The sequence below is a fragment of the Periplaneta americana genome, chromosome 2 (genome assembly GCF_040183065.1).
Source record: "Periplaneta americana isolate PAMFEO1 chromosome 2, P.americana_PAMFEO1_priV1, whole genome shotgun sequence".
NCBI lineage: Eukaryota > Metazoa > Arthropoda > Insecta > Blattodea > Blattidae > Periplaneta > Periplaneta americana.
In genome coordinates this window covers 191,164,413-191,182,880 of record NC_091118.1, presented here as the reverse complement: position 1 = coordinate 191,182,880, position 18,468 = coordinate 191,164,413, and the positions used below count along the sequence as shown (strand labels likewise).

Genomic DNA, 18,468 nt, shown 5'->3' with positions numbered 1-18,468 from the left:
ATAATAATAATAATAATAATAATAATAGTAATAATAATAATAATCCGATTCTCGAAAAGCCAACCAGCTGATATTACTACAATATATTTCGATCTCCAATCATATGGCTGCCACTCCATAGTATTCAGTTTGCAAACGGCTACAAATGTTGCGAGCGGCATGTAATTACCCTGAACCAAATAATTTAATTTAATATACAGAGTGAACCGTAAGTAATGTCATTAATTTCAAGGGGTTATTCTTTGAGATATTTTTAAAAAAAGTTTAATACAATTTTGCTCGTTTTTACTTCCTTTCTGAGAAAAAAATTATTTAATACGAAACATTGCACAGCGTATTTTGAGAAAACTATTGAATTAATTCCCGATATGCTAAGTCAGTTTAAGAGAGCAGTGTATTATGATAATAAATGATTGAAAGAATTTTAGTTTTGTCCTTTAAATGTGCAGAAATTTGATCCCAACAAATGTAACTTATCGTTCTGCAAAATGAATTTTAAAATTTATATAACAGTTATATTACTGGTTGTTCTTTATGGTTGTGAAGCTTGGACTCTCACTTTGAGAGAGGAACATAGGTTAAGGGTGTTTGAGAATAAGGTGCTAGAAGGATGAAGTTACAGGAGAATGGAGAAAGTTACACAACACAGAACTGTACGCATTGTATTCTTTACCTGACATAATTAGGAACATTAAATCCAGACGTTTGAGATGGGCAGGGCATGTAGCACGTATGGGCGAGTCCAGAAATGCATATAGAGTGTTAGTTGGGAGGCCTGAGGGAAAAAGACCTTTGGGGAGGCCGAGACGTAGATGGGAAGATATTAAAATGTATTTGAGGGAGGTGGGATATGATGATGGGACTGGATTAATCTTGCTCAGGGTAGGGATCAATGGCGGACTTATGTGAGGGCGGCAATGAATCTCCGGGTTCCTTAAAAGCCAGTAAGCAAAGGAATTTTAAAACTTGATGCACTCTGACAACCCTGTAAAGGTTATTGCTATGCTGGACAGATGCAGCCCGCGTAATGCGAGAGATGGGTGAGACAACAAAAAATGTAAACATAACACACACAATTGTTTTTAAGGGAAATTTGATTTCTTGTAGCCTATGTAAGTTTACCGATTACTACTTTAAAAATTGAAGTGGGAAGAAATTATTTATAATTGACTGAAGAAAATGCTTGTAGTACGACAAACAGAGATTTTATGAATCATTAATTAGATTTGTATAACGTAAAATAAAATTTTCTTGTTGTCTGTCTTCACCAAATATTAATTAAAATTAAATCAAAGAGTTTAAAAATATTTTTATTTAGTTCGTTTAACGTAAAATAAGCATATCGTATATTATATTTTTCCTTTTCCCTTTGAAGTTTTAAATGTTTTCAAATGTTATGTTTATAACGTTACACGTGCATCATTATTGTTTACGTTCTCTAGAATATTCAATTCAGAGTACAAAATATGTCTCAATCTTTACAGTTTAGTTTGAAATAAGCGTATTTTACTGCCTGCGTTTCCTGAGCATTTAATTAAAATTAGCTTGTAGAGTTTATTTTAAATTTTCTGTATCAAATTAGTTTTAATTGAATTAACAATAGACAATAAGGCAATAACCAATAAAAATTAAAGTGGCTGCGTTTTTCTTTAAGCCCAATAATTTGAATATTTCCCATTACGTGGTAAGTGTTTTGTTTTTCGCGGGATCCTACACTATGCTAGGTTTGCCGGGTCTTCAACCTTTAGTCCATATATAAGTGCATATTTTGGCAGTTTTAAATGCATGCTTGCATGCATATTTTATGGTTTTCAGTGCATGTAATTCTCAACATTAGTAATGATACTCAACAATGAACGTGTTTTACATAGACTATTACATTTTTACTACGTCACACTACTTTTGACCAATTAAAACTGTACGGAACGACGTGTTTCAACCAATTATGGCTGCTTATCCTACAATTTTTATCAACACCCCAGCATGTGTTTCTTTGTTTGCCAACATTGTACTTTCAATAATTGTATCTTTTAAAATGAATCATGTTTATTCCATCATCCATAATTAAAACTTTTCTATCGTTTATATGTTTTATATTATTTAGATTGTGTTACAGCTTCTGCTGTATGAGATTATGGATAGTCACGTTTAATTTGAAATGGAATGCAACTGGTTTAATAAAAATGAATCTGAATCAACAAAGCCTTCTTGACTAGTAATCGTCCATAGAGTTTAATGAAGATTGTGTAGTTGTCGCAATTGGTAACAAGAGAACAGCTCATCATAACACACTACTGCCATCTAGCGGAATATTTGTAATGATGAAATGGTACAGCAATACATAGACTATTCAAGACAGTTTAGTATATTATTAAGCCAATATTTTATTGTATTATTGTAGAGTACTTTATTTCTTCTAATCTTTACAATATACTTTCTTCTAATCGTGTAATAATCAATTAAATCGTGTTTCACTTGCAGATTTACCGATGAAATCAAAACCTCTAGTGAGATTACTGTATAAGACAGTACAAACGTGCAATTAGCTTGGTATGAGTTACTTCTCTTTACTATATTCCACCAATGACTTCGTTTTATTCGCACGCTTACTAAAGTGATATTTTGGACACGCTTCATTGCACAGTTTGTATACGCATTCGGGGGAAGGTTCGTGGTATTCTGATCTTCTGAGATTATAGATAAATAATTGTCCATAAAATCTATTAAAATTAATAAATAGGTTTACGAGCATTAAACCTAATGTTCAAAATTCTCCACAAAACATTCTGGATCCTTATTGCAGCTACGTTCTCAATTATTATATTTAATGCGCATACTTATCGGGTAAATTGATACATAGGCCTGTTCAATGTGGGCAAATTGCTAACAGTAGAGTAGGAGAAGAAGTTGAACAGTGACAAACTGGCATTTGGTGTATTAGAGATAACCTTTCCAACATCATGGATTCTGAAAGATCTTATTTTCGTTAAAGTATTAAAATAAATTGCGATATTGCAGAGTAAACAAATAATATCTAATCTAATATGGAGTTATATGTTTTAAGATTCTGGCAATGTTAAGCATAGTACATAAACCCCAGAAACATTGTACATTTTTAAATTTAAAAAAAATGTGTTTCTCATATAGTTCTTTTACAATATTCAAAATTATAATATTTTGTGTCGTATAATTAAAATTCCATATGCTTATTTCTGCTTCTCCATTCACAAAGACCAGAAAGAATAATTTTTGTCAATTAAGTTTTTAAACGTGTGGTTTATCCTCATTTTACTAGCAAATTCATTAACTCTGGTGTTGCAGACCACGACGCCCAGCCATTTAGGAACATCAGGCGTCCGACCGACAGCGCTTCCGGTGGTGGGTGTGAGCAACGCACTTCCACCGCTTTGCACGCTGGGAGGTAATAGCGACATTGTCGACCGTCACGCCAGTAACGGAGAGACGGGGAGCCACAACAGCAACGGATTTCTGCCAGCTACTACAGTCGCACTCAGTTTCGACAGCAAATGAAATTTCTCACGCCACAAGAGACGCCACAACGCTAGACGTACTTAGAAGTGGAAAATTTTTGGCAAGATTGTGCACTTGGCCGGTAATTATGTCATTCATAACGGTGGTGGGTCTTTGTAGAAACTTTCCAAAGATGTATAGAGTTTAAAATTAGAAATATGGCTTCACGCCGTAACGGAAGGAAAAAGCTACGCCATCACTAGTAACTCACACTTGATTATATATGAGACGTAATAAATATAACGATAACGTTGATTAGGTTATGTTGTGTGAGAACCAGTGCCCTCTATGTGACGGTTTCATGTGGCAATAACGTACAGTGAACTTTATCTGATGGATTCTGAATTGTGATGAACATAAGAACACTGTTTATCGTGAGATTTTAACTTGACGGCAAGTTAAAGCATGTTCCTGCATTCCGAGTGGTCATAGTGGATTCTTAATAGTGAATCTTGCGCTATTTGTCTTTATTCGTCCCTCGTACTTATTGTTTAATATATCTTGCAGAATGAAGTAGTAACCAGCGAATAGGGATTATAAAGAATGGACACTTCGCGTCGGTACCTTTGATGTAGCCGGACTGATTTCGAATGATCTTCAAGCCAGCTAGAGCGTGAGATTCTGCTTTCTCCCTAGAGTTGGCGCTGACATCACACCAGCTAGCAGTCGACACAGCGGAAATATAACACATATAATTAATACACCTAGTTACATTATGTACTTGGACTCTCACTCTGAGAGAGGTACATAGGTTAAGCGTGTTTGAGAATAAGGTGCTTAGGAAAATATTTGGGGTTAAGCGGGATGAAGTTACAGGAGAATGGAGAAAATTACACAACGCAGAACTGCACGCATTGTATTCTTCACCTGACATAATTAGGAACATTAAATCCAGACGTTTGAGATGAGCAGGACATGTAGCACATATGGGCGAATCCAGAAATGCATATAGAGTGTTAGTTGGGAAAAAGATTTTTGGGGAGGACGAGACGTAGATGGGAGGATAATATTAAAATGGATTTGAGGGAGGTGAGATATGATGGTAGAGACTGGATTAATCTTGCACAGGATAGGGACCGATGGCGGGCTTATGTGAGGGCGGAAATAAACCTTCGGGTTCCTTAAAAGCCATTTGTAAGTAAGTAAGTAAGGTACATTATGTACTCAAATAAAATAAATTGGATCCATAAAATAATAAATCCGTCATTAACTGTAATGTCTAGACTCTAGAGTTCCTTTGTAATGAGAGTTGAGACGTTGACCCCAACAACAATTAAAATATGTAATGATTTGATGGCGCTGAAAATGGAAAAACAAAACTCTTATGAGAAGTAAAACCATATACCTATATTATATTCTATACAAATATTAAACGAATTTGATACATAATCTTATAATGTATTATATTATTTTATAATATAATTTATTATATCTGAAATATAAAAAAAAATATTATTACAACTAGTTCGTCACTGAGAAATAAGGAAAAGCTGTTAACTTGAATTTATTTGAAGCAAAGCGTTACTGGATTATGCAATAAGGTAGGCGATGTTTGAATCCTGTGTCTCAATTCTATTCTCAATTATTATCTTAGCCTATGCTCGATTACACTAACCTCTAGCGCTTGAAAGTAGAACTAAACGCTGGCGCACAGAGAAACAAAGCACAGGAAAATTCGCTCAGTTTCCATTCTTTATACTCCCTATTCGCTGTAGTAACTTGAAATGCGAAAATATCTTCTTTCCAGTTGTTACACTCCTACAGAAGTTTAAGTCCCTACAATAACACCCAAATTCGCATCTTAAAGTCTGAATTTAGTCAATGTAATTATGTGTGATATAGGAAGCTAAGACCTTCGTACGTATATGAACGTTAAAAGCACTGCAGAAGAAAGTGATAATGAGAAATATTTGGAGATTATGTTTGTGAAAGTTGACAATGAAGACTTACAAATTTTGAATTCCAAGAATAAGAAAAGCTATTAAAGGAGTATGTAAATGCGTAGATATAAAAGAAATGTAGATATTTCATTGCAGAGGTATCCCCTATGAGATTTGAACGATGTAATACATCATTTTCTTGTGAAGATAGTGATGAACCCACAGGAAATCTATTTTGTGAAAGAGTCAATTTTAACATAATATGAATTTTCCTGAAAATGACTAAGACGGTAAGCGTACTTAGACAGGTAATAAGTATTTCTAAGTGTTGAAGCTGTGTCAGACTTCCAAAAATGCAAAATGCCAGTTATCAAGACCCTAGGAATAAGTTTAGAAAATTGGGAACAACTGGATAATATCCACGGCAGAGCAATGTCCATAGTCGACGTTACTCGCTGGCCACTGGTCACCAGGCCGTACCGAGCTGTGCCAAACAAAACACAATCGAAATGGTGGTAGTAAAATTCGCGACTATATTCTTAAATAATTCACTGCATTAGTCAAGTGCAAGACTTCTGGCTTCTGTTGCATTCAAACAATTATAAAATACGATAATTTGGTCCAGGGAGCATCCGTTTTTGATGCAAAGATAATTTGTTTGGCTTGTTTCTTAAATAAAATTACGAAATGGCGTTCCTTTGCTTAAAATTTAATAAAAAAAAAGAAATATAGCAAAATTGTTTTGTCTCGAGACTCTCATCTAAGTCACGTAATAGGTCACGTAATCTACTTCAATACATTTGCGCAAATATATCTTGTAGCTAACAGTGGTGCTATCTCTCAGTAATGTTCAGAACGAAGGAGGTAGAGGGAGAAAAGAAACAAATTTCTCCCTCCAACGACGCCACACACCAACGTCGTGTTCTTATGTTGGCAAGATTGTGTACTTACTTAAATTTGGTGCTAAACGTAACGGCACGGTTCAAAGATACCGTGGGAATTCTCCAGTTTAGCGTGAAAATTGAATGCGTATAAACTCATAGTCCTACTATCTTCCCAAAATGTCCATATTAGGATCAACTTCTTTAATTGAAAGTTAAAAGTATAAATCTGCATTCCCCACTAGGCACACATCAATGTAAAAAATTATGGCCCTAAAGATATAGGTCTACTGTATTTATATTACAGTAAATGGTTGGTTAACTCTAAAATAATTCCAGGAAAGTGTTACAGCTCTTAATAAGATGTGAACAATTTTCTAACGTAAAATTAATCTTAAGTGGCTTTGGTTTAAAATTAGTAGTGAGTTAACGTTGAATATAATATATAAAACGTATTTGTTCTTGGCCACGTGTCAGAAAGGAGAGTTATTGCGTAACAACAGGCATCATAGAGTCCGTGGAGCTATCGCCTGTCTTCTTCGGAACAAGGATTGGAAAGTTCATGAAGAGGTCCACTGCATTTCTGAAGGCGACTCTCACAGAAGAGCGGATATAATAGCAATAAACAGGCAACAACAAAAGGCTATTATCATAGATCCAACTATACGCATGGAGAGAGATCTAAACTAAGCTGATCAGGTTGATCAGGAAAAGAGGACCATTTATGAACCTTGTATTCCCTACCTTAGTGCCAAGTATAACATCCCTCTCTTCAATTGGTCAGTCACAGGTTTATTTTTTGCTGCTCGGAGTTCTTTACCAAAATTTACATATAATTTTTTAAACAATTATCAATATTATCTTTTGAAATTCAAAAAATCATCTCGCAAATTCCTAAAGATTTATTGCAGATTATACAGTTTCATTTATACCACTCAGAAGGCTTTAATTAAGGATATGCTAATTTTAAATAAAATCCATTTTGAATCTTGCGTACACTACTTTTAACACTTGAATATGAAAATGAAAATGGCAAGTTGTAGCCGATTTAAGTGAACACCATATTTTAACGTTTTGGTGGCTACTTCATTCACACACAACCCCCAGAATGTCTGGAGGATCACACCTGCTGTTGGTCGACGGGTCCATTGGACCTAGCTGGGAGATCTTGTTGATCACCAGCTTCCCCTCCTTAAGCCACTGGAGGACGATTTTAGTGCCATAGCAGGTCAGTACTATGGATTCAGAACACCTCAAAATCTGTGCTTCAGTGGCTGACCATGATAATATCTTTGAAAAATATTGGAGTGCAAGAGGTTAAATGACTTTATTGTCAAACACCTGGCATTAGAAAACAACACTTGAATATAATTAATTGATTAACTAGCGGACTTACTCGTATTAATTATGTAGTATGTAGTAGGCTCTGAGGATGGTGCGTGAAGCACTGAAACAGCTGTAAGCCGCACAAACTTACATAATTAACACGAGTAAGTCCGCTAGTTAATCAATTAATTAAATAAAATCTTGTGCTTGGGAGTTGCCCATAGGGAGAAGTACTCAGAACAAAACGTCACAACATCATACGTTCTATGATCGCAGATGCACTTCGATCCAAAAATCTAGACGTTCACGAGGAGGTTCATTATATTGCTGATGGTGGAAGCAATCGTAGGATCGATATCATAGCTATAAATAAAAATAGACAGCCGAAATAATTGATCCTACCATCAGATTTGAAATCCCAGCCACCTGAAGTGAACGAAGAGAAAAAGAAAATCTACGAGCCCACGATTCAGTACTTATCGGCGAAATACAACACAGAAAAAATCACAGTTACCGGTCTCTTCTTCGGAGCGAGAGGCACCATCCCGAAAGCCTTCGTAAAGTGGAGGGAAAAATACAAGCTGACGAGAGATCTTCAAGGTGCCATCGTCACCACCATAATAAAATTTTCTGTAGCGATATTTCCTCAGCATCTTTATGGTGTACATTTAATTTAAATTACACTTGGTTATATTTTTTTTTTCTTATGTCTGAATCACTTTTGCCTGATACCTGTTTATATAATTTTTCATTTTAAATTTTATTGTGAGCTATTCTGTGTCGCAGGGCAAACCCAAAATATTGGGTCAGACCAATAAATTAAATTAAATTAAGTATAATTTTATAGCATCTTCTAAGATTTTATTTTATAATTGATAATCAATGGTGCTTAATTATTACATTTTATTTTTATAACAATATTCATATTTAATTGATTATATTTGTTTGCTATTAATTTTCGGATCCTCGCGGTCTTCCTTAATATTAAGGCCGGACGAGTTATTTCTCTCTCTAAGTGTTAAAAATAATTAAATAGAAGAGAGGAGAGTTGGATGTTATGGAGAACAAAATTTGGTCCCACGCCTGGACTGGACCCCAAGCTCTTCCAGTATGATCAAAACCCTGACGGCTCTGGAGAAGTAAGGATATTAATTAATAAATCAGTGAACGTCTGTTTCTATTCTGATACTCGAATAATGGCAACTGATATTACAATGATGTGTGTATAGTGTATATAACTCTATCGATCAGCTGGGGGGACGGGATTGCAGATTTCGGGGTAAGAAGCAGCGGTTCATAAAATGTGATGACTGTTGGCTGACGTGGCCGAGTGGGGGACAAAAGAAAAGAAGAACGTGACCAGAGTACACTAGCGGCCTTCGTGTGAACTATTCATGCGACAGTTGACTGGGGAAATAGCTCAGCTTCCATCTTAAACAGCTTCCGGGCCCATTAGTCTTCAATATTGAATGATTTGATATCATACTCTGGTCACCATGGACTCCACCAGCACCATCGACGCATTCGTTACATGGAAATGAAGTCAGGACATCCCGAATATGTGAGGTATTCATTATTTAGCATTATGATCGCATAAATAAAGTGTCGCCCTCTGTCTCAATAAAACAAAACACTGTCACTTTGTATTTTATGTCTTACTGGAAAGAAGTTTATGGGTCCATAACTTCATTTCTTTTTTGTTTAATATTTGAATAGTCCTGTCTTCGTAGCGATATCGTGTTTTAAATATATTTATTTATTTATTTCCTATACATATTTTCTATTTTTAAAATTTGATAACACAGTCTCAAGGGAAAAAATGGAACTCTCTGCATCATAATCCACAGTTAATTTCCGATTTACCAAGAAAATCGTCTGTAGCTGCATTTAGATTGGCAACAGGCCATGACTGTTTGGCCAAACACCTGCATAGAATTGGAATATATCAGTCCCCTAACTGCCCATTGTGCAATTCAAACCAAGAAATGGATTCGGAACACCTCAAAATCTGTGCTTCAGTGGCTGGCCATGATAATGTCTTTGAAAAATATTGGAGTGCAAGAGGTCAAATGACTTTATTGTCAAATGCCTGGTATTAGAAAACAACAACATATATTTCCTGGCCAACGTAGACTGCAGGCTACCCTAATGAATATGAGAAATTATCTACTCGAAAATGTAGGCAAATCACATTAAATTTTAAGGTCTAATAACATAATTAACTGACATAAGATTGCAGATTAAAATAATTAATTCTGAATCTTAATAAATGATATTGCATAGTAAAGTCATGTTATAATATTAATTATAATTAAAATATAGAAATACTGATTCGAAGAATATTTTCCCGCCAAAAATCTCAGACGATGTAATGGTCATCAAAATCTCCTTTCAACGAAGAGCCATGAATTCGGTCACAGATCTTCAAAGTTATTTGAAAAATTCCAGACCAAGTCGCATGACAAACATTTATTGCGAGTAGCAATGAGCAATGAATAGAATTTTCTTCATTCTACTTTGTCATTTTCTCTGACGTAACATATTTCTTTTCAACAATTTAATTATCTCCATTAAGGTCAAGTCTACATTTGAAGAAAACTAATGGACTATCTCCATAATTTTTCTGTTCCTAAAGGAGTCCCAGCAATATAAGTACATTTCGTAGATATCTTATCCTGTGAATGAATAACCCCAGCACTGGGATATCCAACAGCATTTTGATAAAATTCATTAGAGATACTGAGAATTCTTTTGTGAAGTAAGAGCCACTTCTAAAGATGCCCAAAAGTTGCTTAATTGATGGTGGAATAAATGAAGGGATTTTTTAAAAAGTAACCATAATCCAAAAACATATATATTCAGGAGAAACAAAAACTATCTGGCATGGGTTTTGTTGACAATTCAAGACTGAAATTCAACATGCCATTTCTTAAGGTGTTATAGAAATTTGGGAAAACTGAAGTACATTTATAACTTAAATTGCCTCTTAGAAATACATGTGTAAATGTAGGAACTGTGAACAATGGTTGTTTTAAGAAAAAATACTCTGTTGTGGCTGAAGTGTGCCTCTCATTTAATCTTCTTTTTCTTTATTATATCCTACTTCTTCTTCTTTCGTTGCTTACGTTTCTTCCTTGGGATTACTTCTGCACCTAAAGATGACTCCTTAACTAATACAACAATTCAGGCGCCAAAGTATTTTTCTCAGAGGTGGCTTTTGTCGTGTACGTAAGAAGCAGTACTGCCAATCTGCTACAGTTTAAAATTGTATGGGTAAATGTTTCAAGGTGATTCATTCATTCATTCATAGTGTTTTGCCCAACAGCAGGTCTTTCACTGCAAACCCAACATTCTCCAGTCTTTCCTATTTCCTGCCTTCCTCTTAGTCTCCGTATATGGTCCATAAATCTTAATATCGTCTATCATCTGTAGAAACAGTCAAAATTCGTGACTCGTAAAATCGCGAAAACCCTAAAAAACAAATAAACATAGTTTAAAACATGGTTCACATAAAAAAATATCGTATAATTACTCGTTTCAACTCGCGAACACTCGCGAAAAATCGCAAAAATCCTATGACTCGCGAATTTAGTATATTTTATGCCGTTATTCGCTAAAAGACGCAATTTTTCAGCAATTATCTAAATTTGGAAATTTTAGAAGTTCTGTTTAAAAAATGCACAAGGTTTGGAATGCTGGCGCTAGATGGTGTGAGTTGAAACGGTTCATAAACGGTTTGATGCAACTGAAAGCAGTTTGAGACCTTTCTTTGATCAGGTGCCAACCTTAAAGAATCTATCACCTGATGTAGCAGTACATGCATACAGTGAACTGAAGGACAAAGTTAAAAATAGTCCTGGACTTTGAGTGCGAGAAGGTTTGCTATCTTTACGTGAAGATCACAGTGATTTTGTGGACGGAGCATTCCAAGCTATATGGGTTCCAGTTTCTAATGTTGACAAATTGAAAGGACAGGGACCTCTCAAATTGCAGCTTAGATTTCACGGCGCTTCTTCCGACGGCCTTCACCTGCTTTGTCATCGAACAACAGATGACGGCGTCTTGCCATCCTAACGGCAAACACCAGCCAACTCCTCCTCGCCCCGTTCCGTGACCAATTGATCAGTCTCAGCCCCCCTCGCGTATGTGGTACCTAAGAGGTTACGTCCAATTTCGGCTTCCCCTTCAAAATTTTCTAGAGCTCCTTCAGGGGAGCAGCGTAACCCGGAGTGAGACTAGTGGCCAACAGGCTTGGAGCTCACATATTTAGTTTTGTACAGCCCCCAACCCCTTGCAAGGACGCGTTTTGCGTACCTTTTAAATTTTCCTCCCAATTCTCCTTCGATTTTCGATTTTTTTTTTCGATTGTTGACAGTTCTCGTGTGTGCTAACAAATAGAAGAAGAAACCTTACAATGACAAACTTAGAACTGTTGTCTGCTTAAAACTTTGAATGTTAAATAATATTAAGTATCTTAGAATTGTTGTCAACGTAAAACTTTGAATATATAATTATAATTGTCAATTATCTTAAGCAACATAATAATTTAATAAAACAGGGTGAAAATTTAAGGTTTACTCAAGAAATTTTCGTTTTCACTCAAGAATTCTTATACTTTTTAACCAAGAATTTTAGCCCCTTTTATTCAAGAATTTTGACTGTCTCTAATCATCTGATATCTTCTCCTGCCCCGAACTCTTTTCCCGTTCACCATTCCTTCCAGTGCGACCTTCAGAAGCCAGTTTCTTCTTAACCAGTGACCACAAGGTGATATGAATTGGATATTTGTAAATGCTGCCATCGTCCTGGCTGGACAATGACTGTTTTCACAAAAAAAAAGAAAGTCTTTGGACTATGGTTGTTTTATGAAAACCATTGAAAATTTCCACTCCTATAACATAGGTCTATGGTGTTTTTTCCCTAACAACTACTTCAGTAGATGGCCGCTACAATATGCTCGCCATATGCTTAATATCTCAAATTTGCATTTTTTGAACTATGGTCCTTTTTTTTTTTTTTAAAAAAACCTTCAAATGTATTCCTCTAGTTCAGTTTTTTTACTAACTTCGATAACTCGACTGCAGTTGTGTCCTCATTTTCAGTTTTAATTATGACATAACGAAAAGCGGCAAAGTTGCATTAGTAAAATTTATCACAGAACTGTGCAAGAATCATTAAACCATATTAATAATAACAATGAAAATCAAGTGATATCTGAAAAAAATTGATTAAATCCGGAGATGAATTTTGTCCGGGAACAGAAAGCAAAATTTGGAACTGTCCCCCGGGAAACTGTGACTTTGGTAACCTTATTCTAGAATGAAATCGACCGGGACAAACTTCTTGGACGCAAAGTCTTGCTACGTTCATCAGTAACGAATTGAAGCGTGAATTTCCATAGCGTTGTAAGTGCCGAAACCGGTAGAATCTGTTTTTTCACATATATCTGTTGTAGGTGCCCTGTTTGACAATATTACAAAAGTATACACGACACCGTCACAATTTTTCCTTTGTATTCACACTACTCAAATGAGCTGACAAGGCGCCAGAACTCAACTATGAGTGCATACTAGAGTTGGGCAACACGATTCTTTTTCAGAAGTCGATTCCAACGATTCAATCATACATTACGAATCAATTCTAACGATTCGTTCACGATTCTTCCAGTCTGCGATTCCAACTATTCTTTTGAATCGTCAACGAGTTCACGATTCTTTCTACTCTGCGATTCCAACGATTCGTCAACGAACGACTTACAGGACACACTCCTTTGCAAACCACGGGTAGAACAAAAACGTTCTACATCTCTCGCATAGATGGCATAAGAGGCGAGACATTGGATTGTCTCTTTCTCATTGGCTGTAATCATTCATCATGACCTCCATTAGTCTACAAAATTATTCAAGTTAGTGTTTCTTAATTATAATTTATCAACTGAACCTTATTATCAAGTATATTTTTTACATTACGTCTCCATTTAACCATGTAAATTTCAGGTTCGTGTTCATTATTTCTCACACTTAACAAATGCAGTATTTTGATTTCACTCACGCTCGGGAGCATTCGGCACGGTTCGGAAATGTCCGCTGACAGGTTACATCAAACAGGTAAATAGAATCGTGGGTTGCGATACCATGCCGATTCGTTGCTATTCTTTTGAACGGCGATTCGTTGATACCACGAATCGATTCTTACGATTCTTTATTATTAGTCGTTCGAATGAACGATTCGTTCACGAATCGACCCAATCCTAGTGCACACAAATACTTGTGTGACTTAAATTGTGGCTTTCTGTTAACGTACCTCCAGTATACTTCGCACGAAAACATGACGACCTTCCCTCATCCCCTTCACCAGTTAACTGCTGGCACGCGCAAGGGATAAACCCTTAGCCGAGTTGCCAATTCTTGAAGTCATTGTGATTTGCGAACGTTTCTCAAACTGTGTTCCGTGAAACCGCGATTTTCAGCGAGACTATATCTTTGTAAATACACCTTAATTTATAATTACTAAAACAATATTGGTATAAAAATGAACAAACTTGTTTTAAAAACACTCTATATTTACATTTTCACTAACATGTTTTGCTTAATAAACAAAGAAATTCAGAATTATACAATAACTGTTAAATTCTCATGTTATTGAAGTTCCAGAATTTTATACTTAATCAAAGATGTTGCGCTGGTAAAATTTTCGGAAACTGTGACCATTGAATAGCAATTTATAGTACAAGAGAGTAAAACTGGATTTTATCCGCTTCGCCTTGGGTGATAATTTCCACGAGCGCATAAAATCTGTTTACTCTAGTGTGCTATACAATATTTTATTCATTACTGGTATGTAAATTTAATTTTAATTTGTAGGTCTTTCCTTTGTAATGTGTTATTGGCGAAGAAGTTCATATAACTTATATTCATTTTAATTAATGCTAATATGTTGGTTGTCATGTAGAGAGTGATTTAAAAACATTTAATTCACTGCTGTAAGTTAGAAAACTTTTAAGCACTGCTGTGAATAATGTCATTATTTAGGTTGCTAAGGACGGTGAAATAAAGACCAGGTTAGATACCGCTCATGGATAAATGTATTCCTTTTACATCATTTTTTCCTGTCGTGATGGCCTGGATCTCCAGATGAATCAGGAGGCCTGGCTACGGATCATCTGCTCCAACACTCATCAATCATGGCCGGAATAAATTAGACATATTGAAGCGCACAACGGTATAAAACAAATGTCTGAAAAAGACACCGAGAACAGGTGAAAGCCAAGAGGCAATGACTACTAGATTTGGCAATGCTGGGATCTATTGTATTTCTGCCACGCGGCTAGGGGTTGAGTAGAGGATGGGGGTTTATGAGGGATTACCAATTCCAAGAAGAGAGGCCGTCATGTTTTCGAGGCAAGTATAACGAATGTATTATACAAATCTGGCTTTCAGGTAGTAGCTCCCTGTGAAGCAGGTTTGAATAATTTCAAGGAAAAATTGTTGTCGTTGTCGTGTATAGTTCCTGGGGTAGCTCAGTCGGAAGAGCGTTCGCGTGCTAAGCGAAGGGTCCCGGAATCGATACCCGGCCCCGGAACAATTTTTCCTTGAAATTATTCAAACCTGCTTTACAGAGAGCTACTACCTGAAAGCCAGATTTGTATAACATTACGAAAGGTTATGAAGAAAGTGCTGCTCCAAGAAATAAAGTAGTGCACTTTCATGTTGTGCAAGTTACAACGTTGTATGTACTGTATAAAACGATTTTTGTTCCTACTGTAAACTTTACAATTTGGCACTTACAACGTTCTGGAAATGCACGCTTCAATTGCTAACAGAGTAACAATTACTTACACATAAACACTTCGAAGAATCACGGCTGTGATATACAAATCACATTCCTAAATGTTACTGACTTGCATTAAATCAGTGAAATAGACAACGTAAATTTTCATAATAGTATGTGAGGAAAGCATAGTATGCATTCAAAACACAATTTAGTATTTTCTATGGTGAGAGTTCATCTCTATGGCCAGGTCTGTTAGCGGTCGTAATTGTGTGCGTGGTTGGATATTATCCTAAACGACCTACACTTCCCCTTCTCGTAAGTGGTGCACATTCAGTGGTTTACAGCAATCCATCTACACAGCAATAATGGGCTTCGTGTAGCCTGGCTAAATAGTGGAAGATCTGATACACATAATTAACGGAAGAGTGAACCACAAAATTAAGCGAAAACCATTTAAAATACATTTTCAAATGTTTAACTTTGACTATGTAAACTTTAACTGTTATTTCCTTTCCGACACTGTAAAGGAAACTGATATTTTCTAGTTTTGTGTTTCACTCAGGTGTACCAACTCACAAAAAATATGTAATGTGGTTTCGAAATGTCGCCGGTGGGTGCAGCACTGTACGTACAAATGAGATGTATACCAAACTGTAGAGATAAGTGTAACAGATACAATAAAATATTGTTAACCTGACTGGACTTCTTTTCTGATGGGGTAAATCTGTTAGTTTACGAAAGTTTCAAGTGCAGAAGCTTTAAATATGTGTGAATTAAATTAAATGAAGATGAAACTTAAAAAAAAAAAACATTTAATTCAGCATTGAAGCTCCTGTACTTCCGAAACAACTTGTTTTGCATAGTAATGATACAAAGATAATGATTATTATATTATTATTATTATTATTATCATCATCATCATCATCATCAAACATCATCATCATCATCATTGTGCAAGAGTACGCACATACAAAAAAGACAACACGAATACGGTACTTGCGGACGTTGGTTACAACTTCATCATCTCATAGGCTACGATCATTCATTGTGTGAGAAAACTGTAAACAGAATTGCAAAATCCCTATAAAAGCTCTATTGCTGTAACCTCAAGGCAAAATATACAGTATGTCTTTTTCTGTAGTTTTTCAGGAGCTAGAATTTGAAGTTGAACGTCTGTATAAAATGATAATATCATGTTTCATAAGAACGAGTTAGATAGAAAACTAATATAAATATACCATAATAAAAATATCATCATGATGCATAACATATCGCAAAGTCTTATTTTCTTAATTGACATATAACCTTTGCCTTGGAAACACAGATTTAAATATTGTAAACATATTTGCACATTTTCAGTAAAAAGATCAAACATAAGCTAAATACTGTAAAAATATTTGCTATAAAAGGTTGAATGACAATCGATTTCTAAGTCGGTTACACATCCGAAAAACATTTCTGAAAATTGTGTCGAAATATAGTATATTCTGACAAATTATCATTCAAGAAATGTCGCTTTCGGAAATTCAGCTTTCAGAATTACAGCTATTCGGATTTGCAATTCCGGAATTCGAATTTCGGAATAAGTTAATGTCGTTCAGAACATTGCATTTGAAAAATGCCAGAAATCATTCTTTTTTCACATAGCATGTAGGCCTAATGATGAATAAAAAAAATTACTTCCCTAGAAGATACAGTATGTCTCACTCCTTAAAAATTTTCTTAACTAATCTGTTACATCACTGTAAAAGTTATACAACTTGTTATGCATTTGCAGTTTAAACAATAGCAAATTTATAATTATGTATTTTCCATGCCTTCGCGTAGAAGTCCGCTTAAAGGGCGTGATGGGTCAAATATCTATTTTCTACATTTTTCAAAAGACGTGTCTCAATTGTTCAGTAAAATGTTTGAAATATTTTTCAAAGACCTTTGGCATATTTAGAAAAACATGCATTAGTTGTCCTATCTCTTTAGTACAAAAGAAGGAAAACAATTTATAACCAATGCATACCTAAAAATTAAAAAAAAAATGTTTCATTGCTGCTATAAGTATTTCATTTTTTTATCTTAAAAAGTATTTATTTAATCCTAAAACTCATGCCCTATTTTGTTAGCCACAGTGTATAGAACATGCAATAAAAATGCCATGTTCGTGTCATCAAAATTGTAAGAGACTTATACTTCGAACCTGATGAAAATTTCATGTTCCTGTCATCAAAATTGTAAGAGACTTATACTTCGAACCTGATGAAAATTTCATGTTCCTGTCATCAAAATTGTAAGAGACTTATACTTCGAACCGGACGAAAATTTCATGTTCCTGTCATCAAAATTGTAAGAGACCTATACTTTGAACCTGACGAAAATTTCATGTTCCTGTCATCAAAATTGTAAGAGACTTATACTTCGAACCTGACGAAAATTTCATGTTCCTGTCATCAAAATTGTAAGAGACTTATACTTCGAACTTGACGAAAATTTCATGTTCCTGTCATCAAAATTGTAAGAGACCTATACTTCGAACCCGACGAAAATTTCATGTTCCTGTCATCAAAATTGTAAGAGACCTATACTTCGAACCTGACGAAAATTTCATGTGCCTGTCATCAAAATTGTAAGAGACCTATACTTCGAACCTGACGAAAATTTCATGTTCCTGTCATCAAAATTGTAAGAGACCTATACTTCGAGCCTGACGAAAATTTCATGTTCCTGTCATCAAAATTGTAAGAGACCTATACTTCGAACCTGACGAAAATTTCATGTTCCTGTCAACAAAATTGTAAGAGACCTATACTTCGAACCTGACGAAAATTTCATGTTCCTGTCATCAAAATTGTAAGAGACCTATACTTCGAACCTGACGAAAATTTAATGTTCCTGTCATCAAAATTGTAAGAGATCTATACTTCGAACCTGACGAAAATTTCATGTTCCTGTCATCAAAATTGTAAGAGACTTATACTTCGAACCTGACGAAAATTTCATGTTCCTGTCATCAAAATTGTAAGAGACTTATACTTCGAACCTGACGAAAATTTCATGTTCCTGTCATCAAAATTGTAAGAGACCTA

The 18,468-nt window shown here is 35.3% G+C and overlaps 1 protein-coding gene across 2 annotated transcripts in view; it reads left to right on the top strand.

The window, feature by feature from the left end:
• Positions 1–12,461, top strand: part of LOC138694978 (LIM domain only protein 3-like) — a 913,591-nt gene extending 901,130 nt beyond the window's left edge. The window contains exon 7 of one of the 2 annotated variants that reach the window (XM_069819207.1): positions 3,322–12,461. In XM_069819207.1, the coding sequence (XP_069675308.1) occupies positions 3,322–3,531 (210 nt within the window). In that variant the 3' untranslated portion in view covers positions 3,532–12,461. The remainder of the gene's footprint in view (positions 1–3,321) is intronic. The other variant, XM_069819208.1, reaches the window with a different exon arrangement.
• Positions 12,462–18,468: the final 6,007 nt, after the last annotated feature.